Source organism: Nyctibius grandis, chromosome 6, assembly GCF_013368605.1.
Source record: "Nyctibius grandis isolate bNycGra1 chromosome 6, bNycGra1.pri, whole genome shotgun sequence".
In the NCBI taxonomy this organism is placed as follows: domain Eukaryota; kingdom Metazoa; phylum Chordata; class Aves; order Nyctibiiformes; family Nyctibiidae; genus Nyctibius; species Nyctibius grandis.
The window spans coordinates 54,023,022-54,036,380 of record NC_090663.1 but is presented as its reverse complement, the minus strand read 5'-3'; the positions used below and the strand labels follow the sequence as shown (position 1 = coordinate 54,036,380).

General features: G+C 46.1%; 1 protein-coding gene across 3 annotated transcripts in view; it reads left to right on the top strand.

The window, feature by feature from the left end:
* GPRIN3 (GPRIN family member 3) overlaps positions 1-11,133 on the top strand; it is a 33,611-nt gene extending 22,478 nt beyond the window's left edge. For all 3 annotated transcript variants that reach the window (XM_068403537.1, XM_068403538.1, XM_068403539.1), the window contains exon 2: positions 6,723-11,133. In XM_068403537.1, coding sequence (XP_068259638.1) covers positions 6,832-9,219 — 2,388 coding nt within the window. In that variant the 5' untranslated portion in view covers positions 6,723-6,831 and the 3' untranslated portion in view covers positions 9,220-11,133. The remainder of the gene's footprint in view (positions 1-6,722) is intronic.
* The last annotated feature ends 2,226 nt before the right edge of the window (positions 11,134-13,359 follow it).

Below are 13,359 nucleotides of genomic sequence, written 5' to 3'. Positions count from 1 at the left end.
GCCTCACCAGGGCAGAGTAGAGGGGCAGGAGAACCTCTCTTGACCTGCTAACCACACCCTTTCTAATACGCCCCAGGATGCCATTGGCCTTCTTGGCCACAAGGGCACACTGCTGGCTCATGGTCATCCTGCTGTCCACTAGGACCCCCAGGTCCCTTTCCCCTACGCTGCTCTCCAACAGGTCTGTCCCCAACTTGTACTGGTACATGGGGTTGTTCTTGCCCAGATGCAGGACTCTACACTTGCCCTTGTTATATTTCATTAAATTTCTCCCCGCCCAACTCTCTAGCCTGTCTAAGTCTCTCTGAATGGCAGCGCAGCCTTCTGGTGTGTCAGCCACTCCTCCCAGTTTTGTGTCATCAGCGAACTTGCTGACAGTGCACTCTGTTCCCTCATCCAAGTCATTAATGAATATATTGAATAGTACGGGTCCCAGTACCGACCCTTGAGGGACTCCATTAGATACAGGCCTCCAACTGGACTCTGTCCCGTTGACCACCACTCTCTGGCTTCTTTCCTTCAGCCAGTTCACAATCCACCTCACTACCCGATCACCCAGACCACACTTCCTCAGTTTAGCTGCGAGGATGCTGTGGGAGACTGTGTCAAACGCTTTACTGAAATCGAGATAGACCACATCCACAGCTTTACCATCATCTATCCACCGGATTACGTCCTCATAAAAGGCTATCAAGTTGGTTAAGCATGACTTCCCCTTGGTGAAGCCATGTTGACTGCCCGTAATGATCCTCTTACCCTTGATATGCCTAGAGACAGCACCAAGGACAAGTTGTTCCATTACGTTTCCAGGGATGGAGGTGAGGCTGACCGGTCTATAGTTACCCGGGTCCTCCTTCTTGCCCTTTTTGAAGACTGGAGTGACATTCGCTTTCCTCCAGTCCTCAGTCACCTCTCCCGTTGCCCACGACTTAGCAAAGATGATGAAAAGTGGCCTAGCAATGACTGCCACCAGCTCCCTCAGCATCCATAGGTGCATCCCATCAGGGCCCATGGATTTATGGATGTCCAGATTGCTTAATTGGTCTCTGACCCAGCCCTGGGGTTTCATAAATGCAAAGGGGTTTCATAAATAGAGGTGCATCCATTTACAAAGGTGATTAAAGTGTGCCCTTCAATTCAGAAAATCCTTAAACTCTTGATGGCCAGGGACAGGAAGGGCGTACAGAGGATCCATGTCTGCATGTGTGCTAGGACTTCAGGTTGGCCAGAGCCTTCAAGTGGATCTGACGTTTTTCTAAAGCAAACGTCCCTACCCCAAAAAATAACAAGAATAATTGAAAAGCTTTTCAAATAAACCCCCACACACCCAGAGTTAAAAACTCACAAATGAGAAATGCGATTTTTAATATAGTGAAAAATAAAAATAAACGGGTAAGCAAGAACAAGTCCCTGTAGGCAGGCCCTTGCTCCTAGGCAAGGTTGCAGCCAGCACAGGGGCTTCTGAACTGTATGAGGCTGCCTGGTCCTCTCCAGTCCCTGGGAAATTCCTCCTGTGGTGCCTGGCTGGATGCTTCCTGCAGGGGCTGCCATGTTCTGGCTCCTTCTCAGCTTCCTATCCAGCATTTGTTCTGTAGCCCATCAAGCTGAGCTGTCTTCCCCCCTCCTTCTAGACGGATATGATTGACCCAACCAGCCGTTTAAGGGAACATAATAGTGAATGCACAGATAAGACACATACCATCTATCACATCTTGCCCTGTTTCTGTCCTCAGGGCAGTTGTGATAGAGCCAAACAAGATTTCGGGTGTGAAATAGTATGACTTTCATATGGTTGTACTATTGAGCGAGCCCAGATGCTGCAACAAAAGTGCTCAGATAGATACCATGATGATGGGCTCAGCTGATGAGCAGAGTCGAGATGAGTTGTAGTTTAAGGCAGCAGAAAAGCATCAAGAAGCAACAGGAAAAGGTGAATAGTGAAAAAGAGCAGAAAACACCTTACTGCACTGAAAGCAGTTAGCAATAGGCTGTTGTCCACCTGGGCTGAGTAAAGTCATATCAGCTCACTGGATAGTGAGGGAGTAAATAGGTATTTTGTAGCATCTGCTAAAGTGTTACAGCAGTTCTGCTAACTGAATCAGCAGAGGCCAGTCAAAAGCAAGCCACTGCGTGCAGTCACCTGCTTTGCATAAGGTCTGCACAGAGGGTGCTGCAGCCCCGTGGCATTGAACTTCTTGCTTCTGCCGTCCACCTCCCTGTCTGTCTCTGGCATGGGTTCCTGCGGTGTTTGCAGGTGTGGCCTGCAGTAACATGTGCTGTCCTCCGGTGTAGGAGGAGAAGTGGGACTTTGTACACCTTCTCCTTGAAATGCCAACACCATCTCTTGTGGGAACTGCACGTATGCAAGGTATATGTGGGCATCTCCTGTCACCTCTTGCTTCCCCATGATTGTAGCATAAGAGTCTGTCTCCTGCCAGCACCCCAAAGTATGCTGAAAGATGGAAGCTGTGTATATCTTGTATCTTACCTCTTTGGGCAACCTCTTTTGTGTTTTAATGAATATGTCCTTGGTTTGTGCTGTCCTTCATTTGTAGTGCCAGTCTTTGGTCCCACGGTTAATTAAATAACCCATGAAGCAAATTTTTCACAAACAAACAGAATAAAAAACACCCATTGACACTAAAAAGAGGAAGTCACAGCATTTACAGAGAGCAACAACTTAATGAGCTGGGGAAAAAAGAACACTGGGTGCAGAATTAGAAGGATGCAAGTGCATGTGTATGTTTAAAAGTTAAAGAAATGTAGTTTGTGTTCTATATATTCAGTGGTCTAATACAAGTTGAGTGTGCCATTGTCTTTTCCTCAGATAAAGAAATGAGAAGCGTGGCTGAATTCCTGCTTCAGCAGATGTTTATCTGTGTCCTTAACCCATGCAGTTCTGTGATGATTTTCGTGAAGAACTGAAAGATGATATGATGAGATTAGAACTGTTAAGAACAAATCTTCAGTTCTTCCATTTGTAGAGACAAGGGTGAAGAGAGGGCTCAAGGAATGGAAAGCTGATGAGAATCTAGAATTGAGGAGAGAGTGCTTGATTAGTTTGGGAGCTGCTTTTTAATTGTTTTCCATTATTTGTTTTTAAATTCTTTTTAAAATTGAGGGTAGGTGGAGATGCTGGTGGTCTTATTTGTGCTTTTGCATATTTCCAGATTTTTCAAGAGTGAATGGGAGGCAGAATCTTATGCTGGAATTTCCTGGAAATTTCTTGTTTAGTTTTATTAAAGGTGCAGGCTTTCTGGTTTTGTTGACATTCTCATAAGCAGGAAGAGGGAAATTTGTAATGTTGTTTTATTGGGGGATGGGTGTTACTGAAATAAATAGGAGTTTCTTTACATTGTCAAAGTTAGAAACTTCTTGTTGCACAAGGTCCAGAAAAATTCTATGTTGAGATGAGATTGACACAATAAGGCAGACTAATTTGGTCTGAAAGAATAAGGTGAAGGAGAATTGTGTTGGTGTAGAAAATCTGTTCTTATTACTAAAAATTTATTTTTACTTTTGTGGAGACACTAATTTCACTTCCTGCTAAAAGAAAATTTTGGGTGATTGCTCCAGGTCAGGCATACAACACTTCAAATATTCATCAGTGATCTTGATTTGTTTTGACATGTTTTTTGACCTACTACTGAGTTCAGTATTTCTGTTTCTTCCAGGCATTTGCTTGCAGTCAGTGTTGCTTATTGATTTGAATGCTCATTGCCTTGGCAGTTGAATAGTGTTGCCCACAGGTCCCAGCGTTGTTCTTTACTCCTGTATAATAGGACTCCAATAATAAAAATGAGACAATAAACATAAATAAGACTCCAATAATAAACATGCCTTTCCCATTTTGTAATTAGTTGGGTTTGCTTGGTTTTCTCTTGCCTAAGACTTATATTTCATTCTGATTTTTATTAATTCTTTTATTAATTAATTCTAAGAAACAGCATTGTCAAAAATTACCGCATTTACTCAGACTACTACAGTGCCTTTGGCTCCTGTCATTAGGATGGCTTAGTGAAGAGTCTAACAAGAAAATAGCTCCCATGACTTTTACAACGAAGTCTTCATAAAAACCTTATTCTCATAAACGAACTAATTTTCAGAGTCCTCCCAGGCAGTAGAGTGACCCAGCCCCCTAACCCATGTTCAAGCAAAACATCTGGTTTTGTGCTCTGTTGTCCCACACCAGAGCATAAGTCCCCATGGTTTTTTTGGGGACAGAATTTCCTCTGTTGGCATTATATGTCGAGGACTCGGTAGCAGATTCACTTTTAATTAGCACAAGTGGCAGTCGTCTAAATGAGTGTTTCTACTGATGCTAGTGAAGAGCAACTAAACAGATGGGGGAATTCATGTGGGGGTTCAGATCAGAACTAACTTACTTAATTGAAAAATTAGGAATTGTTCCCCCATCGAGTGGGTATGAGTTAAAGACAGTGCTCTGGCGTGCAGATTGCCTTTCCCACTTTTTGTATAGTGAAGAACTAAATAGATTTGCTCTGCTATCTTTGTTTCTTCTGAAACTGTTCGCCAAGTAGTACGTCTCATCCTAAAAACAGGGGTTGGGTTTGTTCCATTATTTGGTTAGTTGTTCTTAAATAAACTCTGGATCTAAAAAAAAGAAATGTGATCTGCCCAACTGCATATACTAGTTTGGATTGCATCGATATTTGGAAAAGGAAAGAGGAGAGTAACATAAGTTAGACAAACAGATGCCCAAAACCATCTGCTCCTCTCCTCACAGTCGTTAGACGTTCAGCTTGGAATAGCTCTCCTTTCCTTCAGGACTACATTGGCTGGCTTTAAAGTGAGCACAAAATGAGGTAGAGACATCTTGTAGGTGGTCACAAACTTCCACAGATTTGCAGTCTGGTTTACACAAACTCAGTACTTCTCAAAAAGCATCGCAACCGTTAGCCTTGCTGGAAAGTCATTTTGGAGTGATGCAGGGCTGCTATCACAGATTGCAGCAAAGAAACTCAGGATCCTTCAGGGGCAGGATCACAGTTTCCCAGGGCTGGCTTAACCCAGCAGACTGTGTATATCTGTGGTTGGACAGAGTCCAAAGAGACAGTATAAAAATAATAAATTACTAATATCTGGAAGGCATAAAGCTTAATGAATAAGTAATAAGTCACAGCATTTTCCTTTTCTTAGAAAAATAGGATGGCTGTATTGGTTTTAATTTTCCTCTCACTGAGCACTTTTCTCCTGTTGCTATTTCTAAGTACCCTCAGGTGCTGGAATTTAGGATAAATTTTACAGAAGCTAAGGAAGTTATACTGCTGCCATTCAGGCTGAGAGAGGGAAGGAGAGTTAGGGATGTTTTCTGGAAAGGGCTTTTGCTGATTTTGCTAGTGGGTAGGGAGGGTTTGGAACAGCTGAGTGATCGCACAGCTCCTTCCAGCAATGTCTCCCAAGTAATGTAGCAAAGGAGACCCTGCTCTGCACCTGCAGAGACAGGGGCTCACAGAGGTACAGTAATTTTCCTAGCATCATCCTTCTGGTTAACAACAAACTGAATGTTCAGGGTGTCTCCCAAGTCTCATACTCATGCTTTGCTGGCAGCAAAAGCTGGGGAAAGCCTTTTAAACAAGCATAGGTAGCATGCAGTTTGAAAGAAGTTTGGGGTGGGATTTCATCACTGGCCACCACCACTCTGCTGACACTGACAGGGATCCAGCCCTTGGCCTCTAGCAGGATCCGAGTTGGGGAGTGCTAAGGCCTTTTGAAAGCCCAGTCAACAAGCACATTTGGAGATGACCTCCTGTTTGAAGTGATAGTTTCTCTGCAGTTCTGGCCACATTTCAGCCTGGATAACTCTGCTCCACCTGCTTAAAACCCCTCCTCAGTATTTCACTGGGTGTGGCATGGGCCCCTCCTGTTCTGCGGTTCTGCAATGTCCCCCTTCCAGTTTCATACCACCTGCTCGTAAATTGATTTCTAGATCATCTGTGCCCCCATTTATTAATCGAGCTGGCTTCCTTGTAATTATTTCAAAGGGTCTAAATGTGAAAGCAGTAAGTATGTGCACAGCCCCAATGCTGTATGGTGCAGTAGCCTCTCTCAGTGTTTATCTGCACCACCCAGCAGGCTGTCATCCCTCCCTGTTCCTTTTGGCAGTGAGGTCTGGGTTCATCCATGTTAATCTGAATTGTCCTGTTGCCCACTGTGAGCATGTCCTTATTGGTAGCAGAGTTAGAGAAGGGCTCACCGGGAGAAGAAGGGGGAACTGGTGCTCAGCAAAGGTGTGGGGTCCACTCAGGTCACAGGGTGGGAATCAGATCTGTTCTTCCCATAGGCACAATAGGCAAGGTAGCATCTTTCCTTCCACAGGTGGCTTTCTAGAGAATTTTGTCACAGAAGGTTTATTTTGTGACCTCAAACTTCCCCACAAAGTCTGCTCCCCTTCCCATTCATCCCTGCTTTCATATTTCTTTCTTTTGCTCCCTCTTGGCATGTCATTATGTTTTCATTAACATATCAACAACAGGGCAGCTGTTGCTGCTTTGTCCCTAGTATTGTCTTCTCCATCCAGACCTTGGAATTGGGAGATCCTTGAAATCCATGCCTTTTATGTGACTTTTAGGCAGAATCAGGTGCTTCACTTTCCCCCTTGCCTGCAAGTATTTCTCTCCAAGCTGTAAAATCAATCTGTTCTGGGTACTTTTTCTTCTTAAATCTGACTGCTGCTGACACTATGTTTCTTTCCTTTACAGATTAGCTTTACAGGAAACCTGTCACCAGCAGCCTGCCCTGTTGTACCCACTGCTGGGCAAGAACACTCTGAGGAGAGGCTGAAGGCAAACCACATCTCGGAGACAGTCCATGGGGACTGTACCAGATCCTCTGAGATCTGCCAAGCTTTCCCTGGTCACAGCTTCTGCGGAGGAGGGGGACCTGGGAGACCTGCAGTCTGCTAAGTGCCAGCCCCAACTACCCAGTGGAGAGAGGGCCAGCAATGGCTTCCCGTGCACGCCATCCAGCTCTGATGGAGTTTGCTTGTTCGACCTGAAATGCACGGCGGCTGCCAGCACGCAGAGGTGTGAGCAATGCCGCGAGGACAATGCTAGCCAGCAGGAAGCCTTCCCTCATGGGCTCACCAGCAAAGCTGCGGAGGTGTGTCCTGCAGCCGTAAAGCCTGCTGGTTGCTCCTGGCTGGTGGGCAGCCGGGGACCAGCAGCGCCAGCCCCCACAGCAGCAGAAGCCCCCTTGGCGGGGCAAGGGCCAGAGATGATGCCAGCCCCGCAGAGCTCCCGGCAGTTTGTGCAAGGCAGCCAGGTAAAAACGAGCTCCCTGACGCAAATGGATGACTCTGCCTTGAAACCTCAGGGGACTGATGATCAGCCGGCACTTGAGGTGTTGAATTACTCTTGCCTGGGCGACCCTATTAGGGATGACGAGTCCTGTCGTAGTTCTCAGGAAAACCTTCTGCAAAGAAGGGAAAAAGACAGGGGAGCAGAAAAAAATGGTTCTGCTATGTGTCAGTCAGCCTCACCAGCGAGGCACACCGAAGCTGACCTGGGGAGAGACCCACAGACTTCTTTGGAGGCAAAAAGCAGGGCTGCAGACACCACGCAGTTGCATCCCTCAGATAAAACTGAAGCAGTGCAGAGCAACGAGGCACCAGCCCAGCCTAGCCACGAGAGTCCACATCCCGTACGCAACACGGATGCCGAGCTGGGGAGTCCAGGCCCCACCAAGCTCTCCAAATTCAGAGAAACAGGTACAATGACGGTTCAGTCAGAGAGCAAGTCTTTAACTCAGGAATCAGAAAGCAGGACGTGGCGAGATGCTGAGGTTCAGGCTGTGGCTACCGTGGAGAACAAATCGGCCTCTACCAGCCCCAGCATCCTTGCTGCCTTCTTAAAAAGGAATCCTCCTTCAGAGGAGAAGGAAGAACTGCACATCATTTACCAAGGATGTATGGGGCTGAGCCAGTCTGCACTTACTGACAGTTTCTCCTCACAACAAAAGTCCCCATGTTCTCCTGGTATCATGTCAAAATCAACTGTTGTTACGGCTGTGACTGCTTCAGCCCAAACCCAGCCTGTCAAACTGCCTGGGGTCCCCTCTGATGTGGTGTCTCCTGTGTCAGCAGATAATGCAAAACCTGCTCTCCCCTTCTCCCCTGCAGACATTACCTCCCAAGGGACATCTGTGGGTAATGCTGAAATGATGGGTGCAGCCCATGACAGCAAGGATACTGCTCAGCTGCCGACGGATGCTCCGGTCCCACCAAAGCCCATGCATGTTGAGCAGCTTGCAGTTAACTCCAGTAATCAAACTCCAGCACAGCCTGTGTCTGGCGCTGGTGGACCAAGCACCACTTCTGCTGCCGCTGTCCCAGAAAGCGAGAGCAACGTGCGAGATCTTGTCCATGATGCAGGAAGCAGGCGGTTACCTTTACTCTGTAGCAGAGATGGTGAAGTCAAGCAGAAGGAGGTCCTGGGCAGCTCTGAGCAAAAGCCTGTGCAATGTAAAGGTGCGAGTCAAGGGGAGGCCGTTCCTAATCAGTCTGTGGTAAAACCAAAGGAAGAAAACTCGATGCTGCTTGATCCTAAAGGAGGGATGAATGTTAGCAGTGAACCTGCTGCTGTCCACATAAAGGTGTGCTCGGAGGGTACAGGTGAAAAGGAGGAGAGCAGAGGCCAGGGAGATGCCGGCCAGGCTCGGACGGACGGCGGCCAGAGCCCGCAGGCAGGACTGACGCCCGAGTTGAGTGCAAGTTCTGCACAGCTCACCCCTCCCTTGGAGGCATCAGCAGCTCCCCAGCAGCAAGGCCTCCACGCCAAGGAGTCCCGACGTGAGCTTCACACAGCAGCTCTTTCTGCTTCAGCTCAGGCCTTGCCAACCGTGGGGGAAAACAAAAAGCAGCCCACCCTGGCCATGGAGGCGAAAGTGAAGGTGAAGCAGTCCAAGCACGTCAGGGATGTCGTTTGGGACGAGCAAGGCATGACGTGGGAGGTTTATGGTGCTTCCCTCGATCCAGAATCCCTGGGAATTGCCATCCAGAACCACTTACAGAGACAAATACGGGAACATGAGAAATTGATCCGAGCCCAGAACAGTCAGACCCGGAAATCCATTTCCTCGGATACATCCTCAAATAAAAAACTGAAAGGGAGGCAGCACAACGTGTTCCAGTCCATGCTGCAGAATTTTAGGCGTCCTAATTGCTGCGTCCGACCGGCTCCCTCTTCGGTGTTAGACTGACGTGGTTTGCAGGGGTGCATAAATGTCTGCGGTGGCAGAGAGAATCCCTCCCCTCGAGTCTCAAGTCCTGCTGTTCAGTTGTGTTGTTGGGGTAGTGATGCAGCAACAGTGGAAAATTATTCCCCTTTGTTTTGTGAGTAGCCACGCGCTCCATCACGCCGTTATTATTGCCACAGCTGGTGTGTTTCCACATTATGCCCCTGTCCCGACTACTGTCAGATGAAAAGCTAGCTGGCACTTAGCAAAAGCACAAATTTAAATTGCCACCTTGCTGCAGGAAGAGCAGCACCTTCTGATAAAGCAAGAAGCAGAGAGATTGTCAGAATTATTATGGGAAGTTATTTGTGTGCATCACGAGGTCTTATACAAAGGGGTGGGCTGAGGGAAGCTGAGTCAGGTGAAACTAAGATCCAACAACTGTAAAGATCTCATGCAAGACAACTTTCCTGGTGTGTAAGTTACGCTGAGGCAAGTCCATGAAAAGGCTACGGACATTGATCCCTGAGCAGTCTCCCTTCTGTTGATACCATGGGGCACTGTTGTCATGTGAGCCCCAGAGAGTCAGGTCTTCCCCTCCCGTGGAAATGGAGAACCTGGCAAAGAGTGAGGATCAAGGCTGGAGGATTATCTCTTTGGGAGAAGTCAATGGGATTTTGGTGGCCAGGAGGGGAGGCGAGAGAGGGATATATTCTGCGGGCTTTTTCTCCCCTGCATCAGCCATGCTTAAGGTTATAACTAGGCTATGCACACAGGGCAGGCAAGGCACAAGAGAGCACGTCAGTAGATGTACCCACATCCAACAGGATGGTGCCCTTACTCATGCTGCTCCAGCCAACTCTTTCAAAAGCAGTAAGCTGTTCTGGCTCCTCAGCCAGGGTGGGCAGCCCCTGCTCCCAGCCTCCCGCGGCGGTGAGCACCTCTCCTCTAAATCACTCTTTAAAGTGATATGGAGCTTTTTTCCTCTCTCTAGAGATGCACAGTGATGTTTTCCCAGAGGAGCAGCTGTCCTGTGCATCTGGGTCCATGAGCCTACGTGTCTAGTGTGTTACACTGATTTTTTTCCTTTTAAGTCCTTAGTGAACTCCACTTTTTTTTCCAGTATTTTGGTGCTTTTCTTGCTGCCTTTCATAAACTGAATACCATTTATTTAGCCTGTGCATATTTTGGTTTACCTAATGTTCTCTATATTATAAACGGTTATATTGTTAACTTAAAACATTTACTTTACAGAAGTACTGAAATCTTGAGACAATCTTTGCTGTATTTCTAATGTTAGAAAAGTTGTAGAAACTGCTAATAAAAGGTAGCTTAGTGACTGTTTCTTCAGAAGTGTGATATACAATAATGTCTTAAATGTATGTTGGTCACATTTCTCACCTTAATAATATTTTTCAACCTGGGAAATGTGTTTCCCACTAGCTGTTTATTCTGTTCACTGGAGTTCATGATGGGAGGCTGGGGAACTCCTGCAAAGCACTGAGGATTTGGGTATTGTAATCATGCAGAGTACTAGAGTTAAATAGGGGTTATTTTTTTCCCATTAAAGATATTTCATGGATCATGATGATAATTTATTTCTGTCTCTAGTATCACACATTGGACTTACACTGTAGATCTTACTCTTACAACTAACTCTATAAATCTTACAGGTTTACACAGTGTAAATGAGTATTAATATCTTTTTTCTTTTTTTTTTTTCTGTGAAGCAGACCTGAGGTGGTCCGCTTTTATTTAGGAGGCCAAACTTTTTGAGTCTATCAACTGCCAAGCCTTCAAAGCAGCTGTTTTGGGGCAATTTTTCCTCATCAGAGAGGTAAAATACTGCAAGATACAATATTTTAACCTAGTTCAATGAAAGGTGTTGCCCCTAGGCGTAGTACTGAATTGGCTCCTGGTTTTCCTCTGGTATGTATTTGCGGGCTTTATGGCACATCCTTGTTCCATTTCTGTGCATTATTTCAAGTCCTCTCCCACTTGATGCTGAATTGCTGATTCTGAAATGCCACATTAGAGAGTGTCTTCTCACCTCTGCCTACCAGGAGGAAAGTCTCCTACCTTTTTTCTGTTAGTACTACTGTTTCCATCCCCTTCCTAGCAGTGTCCGAGATGTGAGTTTCATGTGAAATTTTGTGTGGGATTAATATTGGCAGTATCACTACGTCACGTTAGTTGATAAGTTCTATGTCTCTTACCACGTTTTGTCCGTGTCAGCCCTGAAGAGGTTCCCCAAGTTGTCTGCAGTGTTTGCTGTGTCCTGACCAGGTCCAAGGCTTTGCGCTGCTCCTTTCACCTCCCTTCTGCCCCCTCCCTCACTAGCTGCTGCACAGCCTGTCTTCCTGCGAAAGGGTGTCCCTTGGCTCAGCACGTGTCCCTCTCCCCACTGTCCCTTTCGTTGTAGCGTTGTGAGCCAGCTTACTCGGAACTGTCCCTTTACAAATATGCTCAGTCTGAATATATAAATGGATTGTCATATATTTTTCCAGAGGAGAATAAATGGATGTTGTGCATTCACCAATTTCCATGAACTTTATCCTTTAGCTTAAGCTCTCCAAAATATTTCTAGCATATCAGTATGAGTTGCTTTATTGAGACCAAACTGGGCTTGGCAATGAATGAGCAGGGTGCTGGGCCAGCACTGGAATTAACTCTTCTTCGTGAGGAACGGGAGATCTCTCCTGGTTCCCTGCAGCTGCTTCCAGCTGTGAGTCTTCACCAGCCTGTCCACCCACGCCTCCCACCCCAACCAAACTTTCTTCCAGGAAAATTTCACCGATACATATGTACCACAAAACGCCAGAAGGCAGGTTACTAAGTGGATGCATCTGAACAACTGCATGGAAAAACCGTAGTGGCCAGCAGAGCCCTGTGCTTTTGTATTCTGGGAAAATAAGACTGTAAAGACAAACTGCACAATGTCGGTGACACTGCCTGGTGGGCACAGAAGTCCTGCAGGTGTGCGTTTGAAGCCAAGCAATAACGTGCCAAAAACCAATACACAAAAACAAATTGATAATCACCAGCACATCTCATGGAAAATATTTTTGGTTTTCACTTTGCCTTGCTAGGGCACTGGTAATTTATTCTTTCTCCTGCATACAATGTCTAGATGACGATGTGAATCCTTATAGGGATGATGCGTCTTTCACCAGCAACAAAATAGAATCATGTTTTGGGTAGCAATTAGCAAATATTATGCATGTGAGTGGCCTTGTAGCAGCCATGAAAGACTGTTCTTGGTGTCATGTCAGTGTCAAAAATGAAAGTGTGTTTGGAGTAGCGGTATGGCAGAGGGTAAGGGGAAGTGATCCATGTGCCACCATCCTGCTCTGTTTCTCAGCCCGGTGATTCAGAATCACAATGCATTGGTTGAATGGTTAACAACCAAGGAAATCCACTTGGGCTAATAAAACAAGGGTTCAAAATGGAAAGTACTTTGTCATTCCTAAGAGTAAAGCTGTATGGGGGGAAAAAAGGCAAAAAACCTGTGTTGCAGCCTAGCCAGTTGAAGTAACTCCTAAAATCAGTTTGTTGCAAGATGAGAAATTTTGAGAAGCAAGCTAATTGTCAGGAAACTCTTACCTGTTGGTTGCATCTTCTGGAAAGGTTGGCATGGCCAGAAACATTAATAAAAGCAGTGAATGAGAATGGAAGAGTTACTTCTAGTTTCACTTCAGGAGCTTTTCACTAGGAAAAATGAGAATAAGCATGTTTCAATGTTGCCAGTACAAAGCCTGAGTTGAAGGAGAACCTCATTGCAGGCAATTTGCAATATAGTTCTGGATTTCATGTGAGGCTGTGACATCCACCACTGTCTGTGTGTGCTTGGTTGGTGTCTGCCAGCTTTGTGTTGCCTTGGGCGCAAGTGCTGAAGTCCTGCCTCATTTCTGCTGACTTGGTTTGGAAAAAAGAGTGGGAAAAGAGCTGGAGGGACAAGGAGGAGAATATCTGTCTTGACTTCAGAGGAAGAAAACCTCCCTTTGAACATACACAAAGGAATTGCTGAGAAACATGGGGAGGGAGGGAGGGAGCAAAAGAAAAGTAAAACAAAGTTGATGTAGGTGCTTCATAAGGAATTCCTAGTCCTATGTCTGTAAAGCCAATGTTTTGCTTAAGTTTTGCCCATTTGTTCTTTCTGAGCTC